At 40.9% G+C, this 19478-nt stretch overlaps 1 protein-coding gene across 1 annotated transcript in view; it reads right to left on the reverse strand.

Annotated features, from left to right (window-relative positions):
• Nucleotides 1-19478, reverse strand: part of LOC139442474 (neuroglobin-like) — a 77305-nt gene that overhangs the window by 8757 nt on the left and 49070 nt on the right. Inside the window, exon 2 of the mRNA XM_071223282.1 lies at nt 6228-6465. Within this exon, the coding sequence (XP_071079383.1) occupies nt 6228-6465 (238 nt within the window). The remainder of the gene's footprint in view (nt 1-6227; nt 6466-19478) is intronic.

Here is a 19478-nt window from a genome sequence, read left to right on the forward strand (position 1 = left end):
CGTGATAAAGGATTGCCTTTATTTACTTTTCCAGGATTACTAAATTTTATCCGGATATTATGCTTTGAAGTTACAAGAAAGGTATGCAGATGACAGTTGCAAAACAATTCTTGAAGGTACGCCACTGTTTTTAAATAACATTGTGTGTAAGAAGAACTTATCTGAGAAACTCATTTGACGTTTATCTAAAAGGAATATGGCCATGGTTGCCATCCTGTATCACGTAAAAGAATATATAATGATTTCCCAAAAGATTTATCAGATCCATGACAATTGTCTGCTTAAAGCATGACAGCGACGATTTGAAAAAGAGACTAACCAAAGGTAACATAAAAAAAATTATTTCGAATTCCTACGAAAGTAGACTTTGTGATTTGAGCACTAAGCTCAATGTCACGGCATATAACGTCGAGTTTTTGTCTTCTGAAAAAAAACCGGCCACCTTCGGGATACCTTCTTATGTGGTATCCAGAGGGATAAGTGTCCGGAAACCTTCAGGATACCTTAAAAATGGTATTGCATTTTGTTAAATGAAACGTGAAATTAACCAAAAATACTTAAAGTCAGTTAAAGGAACCAGAGGGGATCTGTAGCGTTTCCGGAAGGTATCCGGATACAATTTCTTCCTCCATGCGACTTCCCTTATATGTAATTTTCATGGCGCTGTAGTAATTTTCTGTGTCATTTTAGTCCTAAATATCCTCGCAAGATTTTAACATCCTTAGGCAGGGTGGTTTATATGTTTGATCAAAGGACTTGGTATAAGTGACATATCAAATAATGCCACATATAAATCCATTACATAACCGAGGAAGAAATCTGACAAAACCGACTATCCTTACTTTTTACTTGACTCTTAATACCTAAAAACAACATGTACATTCCCTTTTTCTGCTGGATTCTAAAGCTCCATACAAATCCGTACAAAGGGAGATATATTGCAGGGTGCAGCAAATGTACCACCAAATCTCTGCCTCAATGATTAACCATAAGACTTAATACGTTCAAGGTAGGCTTTTCTTTATATTCACACAATGTATTTGAGACAAGTGATATTAATACCATATGGATTCTCAAAAGCTCAAAGCTTTTGTTTGAATCATTGTAATTGCAGATAAGAACGAAGTTCAGCTACGTCAAAACGTTTGATTTTCTAACCACTATCCCACACGACAATCTTATTGGTAAACTTCGTTCCTTGAACCAAAGGGATTTTGTCACTGAAAGTGGTGATCATAGATATATGTGTAGACCCGTGTAGGTCTTCAGCAACCCATGCTTGCCGTAAAAGGCGACTATGCTTGTCCTAAAAGGCGACAAACGGGATCGAGTGGTCAGGCTTGCTGACTTGGTTGATGCATGTCATTGATCCCAATTGCGTGGATCGATGCTCATGATGTCAATCACTGGATTGTCTGGTCCAGACTCGATTACTTACAGACCACCGTCATATAGCTGGAATATTGCTGAGTGCGGCGTTAAACAACAAACAAACAGAAGCCTTCCATAATATCAGAATATAAGTAGCCTTTCAAAGGATGTGGAAAAATGTAAGTTTATGACTAACATTGTCGGATGTAAAGATGTACCATATGATTTAAAACTGCATCTTCGCTGTGAAGTATATAATAGAAATTATATAGAAGATTAACTTCATGCTTTACTTGTTTGTGAAGCCATAAACCCTCCAAGAAGTAAATTCGTGAATTAGTAATGTCTGTCTGCCTGTCAACGGATAGAAGTGTTTGTTGTGTGTAATGTACATCTTAACGCGTTTTTTTCTTCTTGTGTAGAATGCTACAGTTTCATGAGCTTTGCATTGATAATTTCCAGTACATGGCATTATAAATACGCGGTAAGCTGTACAATGTATATCCTAAATATGCTGGTGCCCATGGGAGATATATATTCTGAAGTGAATGTGACCTTCCAGCTGGTTATTAAGAAATATGTGGATGTCAATGTCCGACCGGGATATGCTGCCTGTCCAGTCCCTTCTGTGTCCCACTATAGCTTGGGGGTTTAATTGTATCACATTGCTTCTGAAATTAAGTAGCTTGGGGCAGGAGCAAAACGGACCGTGCTGTCATCACTATCGGATTGTCTGAGGAATGGACATCCTTTCTGGAATTTTAAGTACAGAGATGTGTAACTTGTGTCCCAGTCATGTTTTGTTCAAACAAATTGTATGCATTAGTGAGTGAGTGAGACAGTATGGTTTTACGCCGCTTTTAGCAATATCCCAGCAATATCACGGCAGGGAACACCAGAAATGGGCTTCACACATTGTACCCATGTCGGGAATCGAACCCGGGTCTTCGGCGTGACGAGCGAACGCTTTAACCACTAGGTTACCCGACCGCCCGTATGCATTAGTGATGCGTGAAGGCATATTATTTTATCTATCACGAAAATCACATACGTGTATATTCAAGGTGTGTGTTTCAGTATTTAGGTATCAACAGAAGTATGACAAGTTATGCGTCACGGTGCCTAACATTTTGTCAAGTGATCGATGGATTGAGTAAAATAGGACATTGTAGACAATGCAAACAAAAAGCTGTTTCTGAAAACTAATGCTGCATACCTACCACAATGTTAAAATCTAAGTCAGTAAATCAGCTTTTTTCTGTTATGTATCAATGTATTCCCTTTTCATCTGATTACGCTTACACGCCTCTGGTGGAAAGTTACACTGTTTAAAACTACAATGAAACTAGGAAATGTAGTACCACTGATACCAGTCCAAAATAATCCGTGAAGATCCGTGGATGAATAGGTCTTCAGCAACCCATGCTTGTCATAAGAGACTAACGGGATCGGGTGGACAGGCTCGGTGATTTAGTTGATGCATGTCATCTATCCCAATTGCGTGGATCGATGCTCATGATATCAATCATTGGATTGTCTGGTCCAGACTCGATTATTTACAGACCGCCGTCATATAGCTGGAATATTGCTGAGTGCGGCGTAAAACAAACAACCCACCAACAAATTATGATAATGACATTAACGATTGCAACTCTTCGCTGGAATGAGATGAATAACAGTTTTTGACACCTGGTTCAAGAGTTATCAGAAGAGTAATGTCTAACATTCTATCCTTGTTAAGGAGATAGGGCTTTGTATTGCAAACTTACTTTGATGTTTACGTTACTTCAATAGCCTACCATGGCTAAAATTGTGAAGAACCTTCGAGAGGCAATATCAAGGGATTGTCAATTCGCGTTTAATGCCATATAGAAGACAGATGCCTAGTCTGCTTATATCTTCAATGTCAGATTACAAATGTCAATCCTATTATATGAGAAACAGCTGAATACGTTTTTCTTTGTATTTTACATGTTCTTGAAAAGGATTACCAAGATTACACAGATTTCATCAAGGAAATCATTTTGACAAAATCAGCGGAATAGGATGTTTTGATCTTATTTCCAACTTTTATCTCTTCAATGTCATAACTGAACCCTTTAAAGAAGAACCTTTTTGCAATCAGGCGTCTGAACGGCAACTGTGTCATGAGTTAACGCATGATTATGAATCAAAAACTTTTTGCGTATAGTTAGGAAGATGAACATATAAACGGACACTGATTGACTCTCCTTAATAAAAGGGGACGACTTAATTCAGACAGGTTACATTCGTAGCAGACAGATTTTGCTTTGATGAAGTCTAAAATGCATTACAGGGTCTTGTAGTCTGTAGTTTAGCTCGTCCTGTAATTCTAAATATCTCATCAGTGTAAAGAATCAGCCTTCAACCAGCTGCACACCAGATATAGTTGATGTGAGTTGCCCAGCTTGCGTGATCATAAAGTATTAAGATACATGTAGCTTGTTCGTTATTCACACTTCATTCACATTTTATTCTCGCTTCATTTTCACATTATATAGTCCCAGCATGTGAGGCGGCACCTTTCCTTTCCATGGACCGAATCATTAAAACAGATGTTTCAAATGACTGTACTCAATCGTAAAAGTTGAATGGTAGAATCTAGAAGTAACTGATTCCAGTAATGAACAAGAAACAGTGTCTCTGTTTCACACATGGGAATAATGATATTGTCTAGGCGAAGGATAAAAAAGACACCACGCAAAGGGGCTGTATCAAACGATTACAACTAAGCTACGCAATCAATTTTCACAACTGGGGACAGAAATGGCACATGAAATGCGATACGTGAAATAGATAGAGTAAAGCGACAAAAACATTTCCATAATCTCAACCAAGAGTAGGGTCCATTGTACGAGTCCTAAATGTGCTTATGTATCACTGTCAAATGGTGATATCAGGTCAGCGTATCGTGCCTCCTATCATAAACACATGCAAAGGCAAATCAAGTGTTCACCCGAAAGAAGAGGGGAACATACGGTACGAGTCACAAATAGCCACTACCTTATGTATTAAAAGTAGTTCTTGTTTGACAAGTGATAGCTTAAAGGCAGTGCTAGGCCTTGCATTTCGGACATGCAAGCATAACAACAACGCTCCCGACCTTTAAGTGGATTATTTCAACACTAAAAATAAACTTTTGGGGAACATTTGCAATCCTTTAACAGTAATCCATATTCAATTACCCATATGAAGTCTGTAATTAAGAATGATTCTGTTGCATTTCTATGGGTTTTCTTCTGCTGAGAAGCTTAGCTCGAACTCTCATACGTTTGGATTGGTTTGGTTTGGCTTGTTGTTTAACGCCGCACTCAGCAATATTCCAGCTATATGACGGCGGTCGGTAAATAATCAAGCCTGGACCAAACAATCCAGTGATTGATATCATGAACATCGATCCACGCAATTGGGATCAACCACCGAGCCTGACTACCCGATCCCGTTGGTCGACTCTTACGACAAGCATAGTCGCCTTTTACGGCAAGCATGGGTTGCTGAAAACCTATTCTACCGCGTATCTTCACGGATCTTCATATACACTGTATTGGGACTTCATAAACAATGTACTTGGATATCTTTTCAAAGATAATATATTATTATTATTATTATTATTATTATTATTATGATGATGATGATGATGATCATTATTATTATCATTATTACTTTACTGACATTGATATAAAAATATATGTGCGTTTATGTTCATACAACCTAAAATCTCTGCCCATTTAAGTTATTAGTAATCACGTGTTGATGTGAGTTGAGTTGGGTTGGGTTTCACGCCGCTTTTGCAATATTTCAGGAATATCACGGTGGGGGACACACATACATATGTACTCATGTTGAACGCTGGCCATCGACGTAACGAGAAAACGCTTTAACAACTAGGCTACCCCACCACCCCTGCAATAAAAAGCGCCTTACAAATTGATTATCATCATTATTATTATATATAGATTAAAATAAATAAATGCAGCTAAGTGGGTTTGGGTGATCCTGGCACAGTCAAGCTGGCTAGGCTCATCATCTGCCCAGGGCCCTTGCCCCGTCTACATACAGGACAGACAGCGAATGGGACTTCTCCCAGGAAGCGCTGCCTAGTCGAACCCACCCAGAACTTTTCGGAGAATGTGAAAACTCCCCAACAGTGCAGCCTTCTGCGTTACCCAGATTGTAAGAAGGGCTCTATTCCTGGTAGCAAACCCGGGTACTCTCCCAATGTCAGTGAACAGATTGGGAGGTACTAAACCACCTCAGGCACCGAGACCAATGGAGAGTCGGACAACTTGGTACTACGGATGCAAGCGAGAGATTTCGAAAGCGAGCTCTGCATATTTGCCATGTTTTTCCTGAATCTTGTCAATCACATTTGTGTCAAAAGTGACAGAAAATTCAATAATACAAATTATTTCAAAAGGACAAGATCGGGTTTGTTGGCCTGGATACGTCTGAGGCTGTATACGGGACTATTCCAAGGAATTTTGTATTTATCTATTTCCATGACGCCCTCAACATATTCTGGGTAGTACCATGGAACGACCTCTGCGTCAAAAGCACAAGTTGGCTGGTTGGTTTGTTATTTTGTTGTTTAATACTCAGCAATATTCCAGCTATATGACGGCGGTCTGTAAATAATCGAGTCTGGACCAGACAATCCAGTGATTGATATCATTAGCATCGATCCACTCAATTGGGATCGATGATAAGCATCAACCAAGTCTGACTGACCGATCCCGTAAGTCGCTCAAAACCACAAGCATTGCGAAGACGGTGGTAAATTATTATTATTATTATTATTATTATTATTATTATTATTATTATTATTATACCACTACCTTCAACATCTGGGGTTTGACGCTCCTCTTGACGTGGGTCTGCCCTATCGATATAAGGACGCTGTTGAGGAAGTCCGAGTCCTCCAGACTCTCGACTGCAGCGCCGAGTCCCTCCATCACCGTCACAGCGTGCTTCTGCAGCATCTCTCTGTCCATATCCCACTCCAGCTGGTTCGCCTCGTTCATCCGGACGATTTTGGGGAACAACGATTTCATATCTGGCTCGGTCTCAAAGAATCTGAAACATGAACAGATCATACATGTGCATCAAGTGGCAATGGCATATTTATATTTACAGCGTTCTGAATTTTCTCTGAATTTGAATTGAAAGAATCTTTGTTTGTTTGTTTGTTTGTTTAGCGCCGCACTCAGCAATATTACAGCTTTATGACAGCGGTCTGAAAATAAACGAGTCTAGACTAGACAATCCAGTGATTTACATCATGAGCACCGATCCACGTAATTGGGATACGATGACATGCATCAACCAAGTCAGGGAGCTTGACCACCCGATCCCGTTAGTCGTCTCTTACGACAAGCTTAGTGGCCTTTTACGGCAAGCATAGGTTCCTGAAGACCTATTCTATCTACCCCGGATCTTCACGGGGCTGAAAATTATTAAATAAAATTATTTATTTTCAGCTATGAATACATTCATCGAAATCAGGATTAAATTTCTCTTTGTCTCGAGGTTTTCTTGTCAATGATCAAACGATCCAAATGGAAATTTTATAATTTTACTTGTATCTCTGCAGTTGAAAACGAAGCCGTTCAAACAACATGAACAACGGCACATGAACATTGACCCACGGAGATTTGGGGTGCCACGCCCCACTCGGCAATTAAACCCTGCCCCAAAGGCACCGCATGGAGGCAACTTGCAATAGACATGAATGTAAGCTATGCCAAAATTCCCAAATAATAAACTTAGGTCAAAGAAACCTGAACAGCAATATTTGTTTATCAAATAACACTGCCCTTAATTAGGCCTTCTGGCTTGTTTGAAATTTAGGACTGGTAGTTGTCATTAGTGACTGAGTATGGTTTTACGTCGCTCTTTGCAAAATTTCGGCAATATCTCTGCGGGGGACAACAGAAATGGACTTCACTCATTGTACCAATGTCGGGAATGGAACTCGGGTCTTGGGCGTGACGACCGAACGCTTTAACCACTAGTCTACTCGACCGCGCCAGTTTTCTTTAACATCTGTAATCAATGTAATAATATAATAATGAGTAATGATAGCTGACAGTTCACAATAATTGCTTATTTCTCACAACAGAAATCCACTTGAAATTCAGTAATGCTATGTACAACGTAACACAGAATAATGTCACCTCATGATGTGCTTCTGAAAATACGTCGACTGGAAATGTGATGTATGTGCTTCCGCTAATAGACGGTAACACACTTTTAGTTAATCCTTAACGACAGGATGAAAAGCACGAATCATCAGTTATAGTACACTAATCAGAGCTACCACAGTTCCAATGCTCTTCCCTAATCACGACAGTACCCTCCAGAGATTGGCCTGTCGTGTATATGGATGACACCATGCTTCTGTCATCGAGGTACGGCGACAGCATGAAATCTTTCTCAAACTCAGGAAATTAGGAAGTAAGCCGCTGCCTCAATCACCAAGTCCTCCTCTCTAAAACGAGTATCCGGGCTGTCAAATGAAAATCGACTTGGAATCTCCCGAAGATAGTTTAAATCAGCTGAATAACACGATTTCCCCCAGAGACGTGCAGCGATGCACAAATCGAAGGTTTTTTTCCTATGGGATACAATTTGGAGTTTGTCATTTGTAGTCTTTCTAAAGAGCATCAATATCATTACTATTAAAATCTCCTTTTACGCCTTTGCCTCGGCTCTAGCACCATCTGAAACTTGACTGGATTCCGTGATGGTACTTTTTTTACTATACACTGTTCAAAATAAGAAACGCACAGGTAGATTATTAGTACATTTATTGTACCTAATAAAGTCGATAAATTTACTTTAATATCATAGATACAAATATGAAATCTTTCAGCTAGATAGTCACATGATGTCGTTGAACAAAGGCATCGCAAGCGTCGCTGTCGATGGATCTGTTGCAAAACAGGGACGATAACTGGTCTTCTGGGTCGGATTACAGCCTCGCGAAGTTGGTTCCTGACAGTCTGGTCCGATATCCTCCTCAAACCAGGGATGCGTCCTGCAGTCTCCGTAGCTGTGGCATTGTGATGACGTAATTGGAACAGTCGAATGTTGCGATCCTGTGCAGGGGTGGTAACTTGTGGTCGGCCGGTTCTCGGACTGTCTGCTGTGGAATTGAACTGTGTGTATCGGTCCCAAAGGCGGCAAATGGTGCTGTGGTGGACGTTGAAATAGCGTGCAACAGAAGACTGCGATTCCCCTCTTTAGATACGTCCTATGGTGATTTTCCGACCGGCAGCGCTGGGCATTCTCGGCATTTTCGAACTTGCCTTTATATAGCTACTACCACGAGTTACGAATGCCATAACTAGTCTTGCACGTGCATTTTGCTTTACTGTTTCCCCCCCCATGACATTTTTTAACAAGTGTGAAAACAATGCCGTTTAAAACATTCCAAATCGACGATGGCTGCGTTTTGACGCACCGTTTGTCGAATATCAGGCCACCAACATTTTCCAACAACATATATCCGATTTATATACCGGATTTTTGTGTAGCCAGGTTTAATAAACTACATACTACATGTGCGTTTCTTTTTTTGAAGAGTGTACTTTTTCTTTGCGATTTAGTCTTCAATATATTACCTTTATTATATGTTCAGTAAACACATAAACGTAAACAAATATAACAGTATTACCCCCCTGATGAATTGTCCGTGGAGTAGTGTCGTCGCGCATAACACTGAGCGTCGGAGTTGATTTCTATCAAGGGAACCATTGGTCCCCATTTAGTTTATCCCACAGCTAAATAGTAGCACAAGTGGGAATAACAACAATCGAAAACAACCATTTTAAGTCACATCCTCCGGGTAACATTACCTTTAGTTTACATTGAAGTCGAAGCTTCAGTCGACAGGGGTACCTTACTGCATAATGGTTGCAGCAAGTACCAAAACTCATTGGGCATCTTGCCCATCGTATACAAAGAGTATCCTTCCCTTGACAGTCTTCTTCAGACACATTACATTGCTTAACTGGAGTTTATTATGTCCTGCTAAGATAACGTTAAGCTGTTCCTCAACTCCGACATTGGCAGTGTTGACGATAAAGCTTTGGTTTCGAGGATCTCCACTGAAATCCTCGCGGAGCGGATTGTAAAAAAAAACGAATTAGAAAAAATGTAGTCATAGAAATCTAATAGGCGTTTACGAATGTAACATGTAATGTAGGAGTTTCCATTTTTTTATGTGAGATAATAGTTATCTATTTTATAGGAGAATAAATATCATTAGCCACGTGTACTTGGCAGCAGCTGCAGGTGTAACAGTTGGCAATCTCAACAACCTTAATGAAGACACAATTCCCGGCTGGAAAGTACGGTATCCGGTTTGAGCCACAATGAAATACGATTTTTTTGCAATTAACAACCCAGCTATCAATTGTTAAGCGCTGAAGGCAGAAACACGATTGAAAATGGTATGATACTTTTTCAGTCCTGCTAAATTCAAAGTGACAACATTAAATTCTCTTCATCGATGGCACCAGGTGTTGGAGATATCTTTTTTATCAAATATCAACCCGAGTTTGATACAATAACAGTAAAGAATATGAAATGAACACTTTCATGTAAAATAGGATCGGCTCCTTCCGTATTAAACCATTATGATGACGTCACACTCTTATACTTGCAGTTTACTTTGAGCCTGGAAATCACTCGCCAGTCTGAACGTCCATTTTAAACAAGTAAACCTGACGCAAATACAGGTCAATATGCAAAATTATAGAGAAACATTACATCACCCATAACACGGTTTAAGTCAAGATAAAATCATTAGAATCTGTTGATTCAGAAAGTAGAATTAACTCGCCCCTTCGGAGCTCGTTGATCCTATTTCCGGATTTTCACAGCTTTTCATGATCTCGATTACGTAATCTTGCGATGGATTATTGAGATATGCTTTAAAACGAAGAGATCCATAAATACTACATCTTATCATACTGAATTGACGAAGGATTGTTGACATTATTTCAGGAAATTGCAAAGAACACACATTTACATTTTTCTTGAAATCGGTGTCGTTAGACCCGTAAAGATGCGGGTAGAGGATAGGTCTTCAGCAACCCACGCTTGCCGTAAGAGACGACTATGCTTGTCATAAGAGGCGACTAACGGGATCAGGTGGTTAGGCTCGCTGACTTGTTTGATGCAAGTCATCTTATCCCAACTGCGCTGCGTAGAGCGATCCGCATGATGTCAATGACTCGACAAGCATGCATAGTCGCCTTTTACGGCAAGCATGAATTGTCTTGACCAGACTCGACTATTTACAGACCGCCGCCATATAGAGGGTATCTTGTTGAGTGCGGCGTTCAACACCAAACAAACAAAAGGTGTCGTCAGATCATTATGATACACGAACTCGTGTAATAATTTCTATATCATCCAAACTGATTTGATAGCATGAATGCTTTCTTGGTCGCCGCTCTTTACAAAGGGAATGTCAATTGGGCACGATTTCATCGGTGACGACATATTGAAGTACATCGTGTCCTATAGCCAGACCTGACGTTCTTGTTTAGATGTAAACTGAACAAACAACTATGCTCACAACTGTTAAAGAAACAGACGTTGCAGATGACGACATTCCTAATGAGTGGAACCGATGTGGGATGAGAATTTAAACACTGGAACGAGAGGTTGAGCTATTCACCGAGACAGTGAAAGGGCTGTAGGAGCAGACGACAGAATGTCAAAGTACGTTGTAGAGAAACAAACAGAAGGATACAAAAGGCCAATTGGTCTAATTGTCGCCGGTTGCTTGAATGTGAGTGACGAAACTTGCCATTACAGCGAACGAGATCTTTTCATGCTGTCTCAAACACACGACGCATCGTGCTGGTTCGAAAATTACAACATGAAAGGTAAAACAAATATGATGCCTGACGCCATAGCATACATCGATCTCTGAAACAAATTGGTTTATTTTGACGAAATTTGACTTTGAACATGACAGCCGGGGTCCTGGGAAATATCCATCTCAAGTTTCCTTCCTGAGTTAAGCACGTGGAGTGTTCATTATCTTTTCAGGGCGTTTGCAGTGATAATGCTTGGATGACTTCATGGGTACCAACAATGTGCAACTTCGTTCCGACTTCTTGCTGGTCTTTCGCTACTTTTGTTTCACCAGTGCTATGGAATCACAGGAAAATTTAACCTCACTTTTATGATGTCGTCAAATTAACTGAGAGTAACCGCTTTCTGGACAGTGGTGGACTTGGGCATCGGCGGGCGGTACCGGTAAGACAGAACATCTGTACCGCGACCACCCGGTTCCTCCGAATTCGTTGCTTTTATTTGTTTCTGTTCTTGCGACAGTGACATATGTTTGAAAAATGCTAAGTTTTTAAGGCGGATTTCGAGTTCGACTTCCAAAATGGGTACAATCTGTGAAGCTTATGTCTGTTGTCCCCTGCAATGCTAGAATATTGCTGAAACAGGCGTAAAACCATACTTACTCATGGTGTTTTAAAGGCTTTGACGTTTTGATGTTATATATATCAAAGCTTACAATTTACCCTCTTTCGTGTACTTAAATAGCATCGCTTAATAAATGAATCAAAAGGTGCATACAGAATATGTGTAGTTGACACGAGAAAAGTGACCCGTGAAGATCCGGGTAGAGAATAGGTCTTAACAACCCATGCTTGCCGTAAAAGGGGACTATGCGTGTCGTAAGAGGCAGCTAGCGGGTCAGTCGGTCAGGCTGGCTGACATGGTTGATGCATGTCCTTGTATCCCAATTGCGTAGATCGATGCTCGTGATGTCAATCACTGGATTGTCGGTCTAGCCTCGATTATTTACAGACCGCCGTCATATAGCTAGAATATTGTTGAGTGCGGCGTTAAACAACAAACAAACAAAACAGGTGAGAAGGTGAGATTCTAAATCCCAAGTACTATAACCATCTTCCTCAACATCAATCAGTGTCCGAGCTGAGCCGTGAAGATTCCGGGGTAGAATATGTCTTCAGCAACCCATGTCTTTGAAATAATAATCATCAAATCAAAGTATTCGAGGTTACTCCCCCTTGCGGACATTTACCGACGTTAATATACGTCCCTTGATCGATCTATTTCTCAACCACAATTCCTGTCTTTTTCCCTTATAGGTTAAAACGGGTCAATAAACACTTTTAAACAATATTAAGTCAAGCAAGGCCTGACAGTGAAACGTCAGTCAACTGGTCCTTGTAGAAACGAGATGTTTAACGCCAAGGCCTTATAATTTGACAGACTGTTTATTTACGTCACAATGGTCTACCGTGTGGTGGCACGTGCTCCTGTGCGCAGTGCACAAATCAGAAGAAGTTAAACTACTTTGGTTGCGGAGAGTAGTTGGTTGGGTGACTGTGCAACTTGCCCCACACTAAAGGACATGGGCTCTCTCCTTAGGAAAGTATATATACTCGATATATTCGATATATGCCTCTATTCATCCATCATTGAATGGGTACCCGACCGGATGAGATGGTAATGTGGCTGATAATCTTCTAGCGCCTCGCAGCTTTTACAGGTACGGCGCGGACGTCAACGTTGAAGCCCTCGAATCTGGGAATATTTGACCCAAAGCGGACATGCAAGGTATTTAAGTGTGTTTGTGAACAAACCTTTATCCATTGTTACGGATTAGCATTTCAACAAACATGAATACTAAAACCATAATTATGTGGCATAGAGCACTTGTAGAACATATTTTATACAACACAGATAGAAGTAGATATATTGTTACCACCAAAAATGTAACCAAAAACCCAAGGGAATTAAACATTTAACATACATTAGCCATACAAATACAAGGGTCGGTCATCAATCTGAACCTCAAACTACGAACAGCTAAATACATAACCAGTAGAGACTTGAGGTAAATCTCTAAGATACATTTATACCTGTGACCATATACCCACTAGAGATTTCAGGTATACTTCTCCGTCTTAATCACGTTTAACAAAATAACCATTAGAGACTTGGTGTAAATCATTAAACGACGTTGTTGTGCCCGAACACAACGCAGAGCTGACTGGCACTGAGACAATGTGTCTCTGTAGACATCTACTCACGGCCCTTTGAAGAAGTGTCTGACCGAGACGTCCTCTGTTTACAATTAGTTAAATGGAGCTGTGATTGTCCCTTCTGTACACAACTTGATACTCTTCTTGTGTTTGCTCAAAGTTAAATGAGCCAGTTTGTTCAATAAGCCATTTTCATCGAGCTGTCCATCTTAAGCGATGAAAAGTTAGCTTTGGAAGCTATGTTAAAGATCCGGACCGTCTTTATGGATAACTGGCTCGGTCCTCCGGTAATGTAAACACGCAGAAGGCCTTATCGACCCCAAAATCAGTTACTTGGGATTCTGATCACTTGAGATTATATTCATTACTCTAGGTTTATCAATGAACTGTGATTGTCCTTCCTGTTACTTTTGTACCTGTGGGAGAATCGGCCCTAGTACCTCATGGCAAATGGGGATAAGGTGGATGCAGTGTTCTGGTAGGCTCTGTGTCTTTTTACCCCGACGGCAATTACTTTTTTTTAAAGATTCTGGTTTATGCGTTGCAAACTTGGTTCTTCACAAGCAACTATGATATGGCTGTAATGATCATAGACAATAATAGGTCATTTAAGGGGGCGGGGTTCATTTATTAGATGAAGTACTCATCTCAAGATGTATCAGAATATGTGTTAACAGATATGCAGTAAACGTATGACTTCAACGCCAGAATGTCTGGATAATCCCTCGAAACAGATTCCATTGGTAGTTAAAGGCAAAAGGGAGGTGAACAATATATGAATGAATCACTGAAAATGAGTGATGGCACCAGGTGTTCGCGAGAAGGTTAAACATGTCCTGCCCTACCGGAAGCACGCGCCACTCACACATTGTGCATATATATAAGTGTTTGTTTGTTGCCTGATGCCGCAGTACTATTATACGACGGCGGCCTAAAAACAATAGAGTTTTGACTAGACAATCACATGATTGACCAAACAATCCAGTGAAACGATAGCGCATAGAACCGGTTTGTTATCAGGATTTCATTGTTGCCGTCATGGTTCTTCTATATATTTTCATTGGGTTTTTATCAGTTTCATGAGAACGTTACTGTTATTCTTTGTTAACCTTTTAGATATATATCAAAATATGATTAGCTCATGATCAAGATCATCTTGTTTTTCGTGAAATGGTCAGACAATCGCAACTGAAAATAGCATCAAAATACCACTTCTCGTTTGTCTGATAATCGTATTCAATCACACCACAACTGAGAGAGAGGAACGTGCGAGTTTAACTTGGCAATAAATGAGCAAGGATAATTTTCTCCAAGTTGTCACGGAGCCAAGTGGAAGGATTTATGGAATTGAATTCAATCATTGTTAAGCACGACCTAATCCCACAAAAAGTACATTTTCCGAGCTTATTAAGAACAAAAAATAGTTCCTACAAGGAGTTGCTTTTCGCTGATGAAATCACAGCTCGGAAAAGGTTAGACACAAAAGATACCAGTTCTATGACAAAGTCACGTAGAAATGTTTTAGATTGCCCAAATTGTAGTCAGCTCAAACTAGCAATGCTTTGATGCCCTCATAAGTGGGGAATACTTCTAGTCTTGTCACTTTGTCATTCATAAGAGAGGCATGTTGCTCTCATTGTACCTGTTAACTCGTTATGTCTGAGACCAACGGAGCACTATTGCCATTGAAATAAAACTGTGCTTTCATGCTTCTTGACTTGCACGTTCCTGTTGATTTTGGGGCACGGGTGGCCCAGTCGTCTAAGGCGCCGCGATTCGCTGTGCACGTCCCTTGGGCACGCCAGAAACTTATGATTGTGGGTTTGAATCCTGGTTCGACCCGATTATGTTTCTAGGTTTGTCAGCACCATACCCGTGCTCGTGGGTTTTACCGAAGTGGTAAACGTCTAAGACCTGCATCACTTCGGGCTTTCCTCCCACATTAAGCTGACACGCCGTGATATAACTGGAACACTGTTAAAGCGGCGCTAAACCCAACTCACATTCCCGTTGATTTGATAACAATTTTTTTGAGTGATACCTATATTATGCCCTTTATTGCGAAGTTTTAAAGTGTAGTGCACGTGTACGCAAGACAATGATACTATTTTACACTGTATTAGTTACTGCATTGCATTAGGCAGTATGTGCATGATCACGGCGTCATTTACACAGCCGTCATGTCATCAATATGACGTTCAAATTCAGAATGGTGTTAAAAATACGAACCAGTTGCATAATCAAATTTCATGACTAAAGTTTTGTTACACCCGCATACATGTATAATGTTCATCACAAAGGAAAGGTGAATTAAGATGGCAATGTTTGACGCCATGTCAAACATGTAGCCTGTGTTAAATAATAGTACGTTTTTTACCAAATGACGGGTGCTACCGGTAGGGCAGGACATGCTCATCCTTTTCGCGAACACCTGGTGTCCTCACGTATTTTCAGTGGTCCATTCATATGATTTCCAGAGCTATTTTGCCATTTACGCTAAATAGAATCCGTTTAGATGGATAATCTAGACTGGCTATTCTCCTACATTGACAACTGATATTTCCTGCAATCCAAAATGGCCACGGAATTTGCATTTTTTATATCTTGTAAAAATGTTTATAAAATATTGAACTTGGTAAAGTGGAGAGTAGCTCACATCTAAGACCATTTTGATCGCATTAACCATCAGTAGCTGTAATTCCTCTTGTCTTTACACTCAATAAATTTTACATTATCGATTTAGTATCAAGGAACGAGGAGAAACCTGGCATGTATGGCAAGCCCTTTGCACCAAGTGAACTTCAAATCTTTGCCGGTGTCCAAATGTGAGACTTAAGTTAATATGATGATCTTGTCCGCGGGGGAAGTAACCTTTTAACAATGGGATAAATAATAATATCATACGAATCAGATTTCGACACTCACAGCTATTTTATTTTACGGTGCGCCAAAGGTAATGTCTGAAAAAAGTGACTGAGCTCTTTTTGAAAACTGTAATGATTTTGTTTGTCCACTCCACTCCACAACATATGATTATGATATTGTCTACAATCGAATCTGCGTTTAGTTCTGATTATGAAAATGGTTTTGTCGATTTTAGTTATATATGTATCTTACTCCCGTTTCAGAATTAAGGGTGTCGTAACTCCTATACTTGGACATAGACTTCGTTCAGCTACGATCTCTTTGTTTAACTGATCTCTGGGCCCTGGAGAGTACGGAATATAGATATTAAAGGTACACACAGAAAGGGAAATGTTTTGGTTTCAGACAACCTCTTGACCTAGACTGGATGTGGACAACAGAGCATGGAACACAACTTCCCTGCCTCTGCAACAGCCGCTGAGCCGCATCAACTCACCAGTAATGATGTCAGTTGTTGATAATGTATCAGAATGCATATCACGACACAATCGCAGGTGATAATTCTGCTCCCATCTGCCGCAGTAAGTGACACTCACGTCAACAACCCACCAGAGCAGAAGATGTCGTAAACTGAAGCACCGTGTCCTGAAAGGTCAGGTCTAATAAAAAAGTACAGGGGGATTGATTTTCTGCTAACAAATTTAGCCCAATTTTGATTCATTAAGCGACACCCTGTCCTCGAAGGATGACCTTTAAAACAGAAGGATGAAGCCAAGAGACACATGTCTGTTGAAGGTCATGCCAGTGTCCGATATTTTGGTAAACACTAATTTCCACTGACCCACGTTGTTGTCTGCTGATTGTGGCGACGGTAAAGTGCACCGGCGTGTTCGGCGCGAGGGCGACAGTCGTAACAAAGCAGGGAATTAGTAGAAAGACGATTTCCCAGTTGCGAATTAGGCCTGGCCAGAGAGTCTTTGTGAGGGAGATGGGATCTTAAGTGTACCGTACACTGCAGACGGAAATACGCGAAATGTAACCTGACCGGAATAGTCGCTGTTACGTTGTATTACAGTGAGGGTGATATAAGACGATATTTTTCATTTTCAAGAACTAAGAGTCAGACCCGAGAGAGAGACACATGTAGTGTGATGACTGACAACCTGTTGGCAAGAAATGCTGAATTGTCATGTAAAGACTGACCAGTGATCATACATAAATTGAAGCCTACCCCCACACGAGGTTAGACAAAATGGCGTTTAACAACGCGTTCAAGGTTATTACAATACATAGCGAAGTGTATCCCCTTAATGCCGAGCGACAGGAAGGGTAACGACAATTACCATCTTTTAACGTCTTTTTGTATGACGCGAGCGGGGATCGAAACAAGCGACGCTCTACCCACTGAACGTGTTTGTTGGGCGTTTTAGCATGACAGGTCCCGTTTTCGTTCTTATTTAGTTGCGGGTGCAACAAGGTCTAAGTTTGATTATATTCACAATTGTAGCTGTTATGTGAGTAAGGCCATTGTGCATCTTCTTCACATGTGGTAGAGTGAAATCTTTCCACGTCGTCAGGCCTCACAAAATAAAAATGTTATTGTCTATCAAAAAATCACAAAGAAGTGGTTAGGTTACCAATATGTCACAACATCTGAATAAACTTACACATGTTGTGGTACCAGTTCATGGTTTGTTTGTTTTGTTTGTTTGTTTGATTGTTGTTTAACGCAGCAATCAGCAATATTCCAGCTATATGACGGTGGTCTGTAAATAATCGAGTCTGGACCTGACAATCCACTGATTGACACCATGAGCATCGATCCATGCAATTGGGATACGATGACATGCATCTAGTCAGCGAGCCTGACCACCAGATCACCCGATCTCGTTGGTTGCCTTTTACGGGAAGCATCAGTTGCTGAAGACCTACTCACGGGTCTCTAAGTTTGTTAAAACAGCCAAAGAAATCTATGGGAATATAGAGGACTCGGTGTCAATCAACCAATGTCACAAGGTTGTTTGGGACGCAATTGCAATCAAGGTTCTTATCAGGTTGTCACAGTGTTGTAGATAATTACACAAACCACTTGGCCACAAACAGAAGAGCCACTTTTATCATACCAATGAAATAAATTACTTCTTGCGATGAGTTCCAAGAGTCTGGTCTCTGATGCCAAATGCTGATATTCCAATCTGCATCCAACCCAGCTTCCGTTATTGCATAATTCTCTGGGATCTGAGCTTATCATTCCGTCTCCCCCAATTTCCACCACAGTTCATCATCTGCCCAGCTGGAAGTCGGATTAAATCATGTGGGACACAACCGTCAAGCGCCCGTCCTCTGGGACCCATATGACCTTCACCTCGTCACTGCCTCTAAGGCGAGGTGTGGATATGTCTGAATTACCATTGTTATCTATTGAGTTGGCCATGGAAGGATTAAACGATTAATTTGCTCGTCGTGATGGTGGCGACGCCACAGCTGCTCATCGACAAACATGACAGTACGGATCCGACTGTACGTTTCAAGTTGCAGACAGACTTCCGTCTGTAGATGAATGTCTTCAAAGGCATTGCGTGTACATCTGGTAATGATGTTAGATTAATCATGGGATACAAGCCACCAGGGAACAAGATGTATTTTAATGAGGCGATGTGCATATGTTCTAATTGTATTCAAAGCAGCACACGTGTATGATATACATGACATGCTGGCCTTTTGAAGATGCGACGCCACGAATATCTAGATATCTAGATATCTAACGCCTTTTTAACAGTATTCCGGGTCTCAGACGTTTTCCACTGGTGAAACCCACGAGCACGGATATGGTGCTGACAAGAAACAATCGGGGCGAACCGGGATTCAAATCCACTATCATAGATTTCAGGCGTGCCCAAGGGACGCAACTCTGCACAGCGAATCGCAGCGCCTTAGACGACTGGGCCACCCGTGTCCCCAGTCCGTGGCAGAAGTCCCCAGGACCTTATGCATGCAGCACGGCCTGACTTCAACGGGGATTGTGTGGCCAGACACTTGGTGATTTGACTGATTGTATGTCTTCGTACCCAGAAGCCTTGGGACGCTGATCGTGGTTCAACAACAAGTTTGCCTGAGCCTGATTCGATTATCGAGTGAGTGAGTTGGTCTTAACGCCCCTTTCAACAGTATTCC

Source organism: Haliotis cracherodii, unplaced genomic scaffold, assembly GCF_022045235.1.
Source record: "Haliotis cracherodii isolate W230 unplaced genomic scaffold, xgHalCrac1.p SCAF_5, whole genome shotgun sequence".
Taxonomy (NCBI): Eukaryota; Metazoa; Mollusca; class Gastropoda; order Lepetellida; family Haliotidae; genus Haliotis; species Haliotis cracherodii.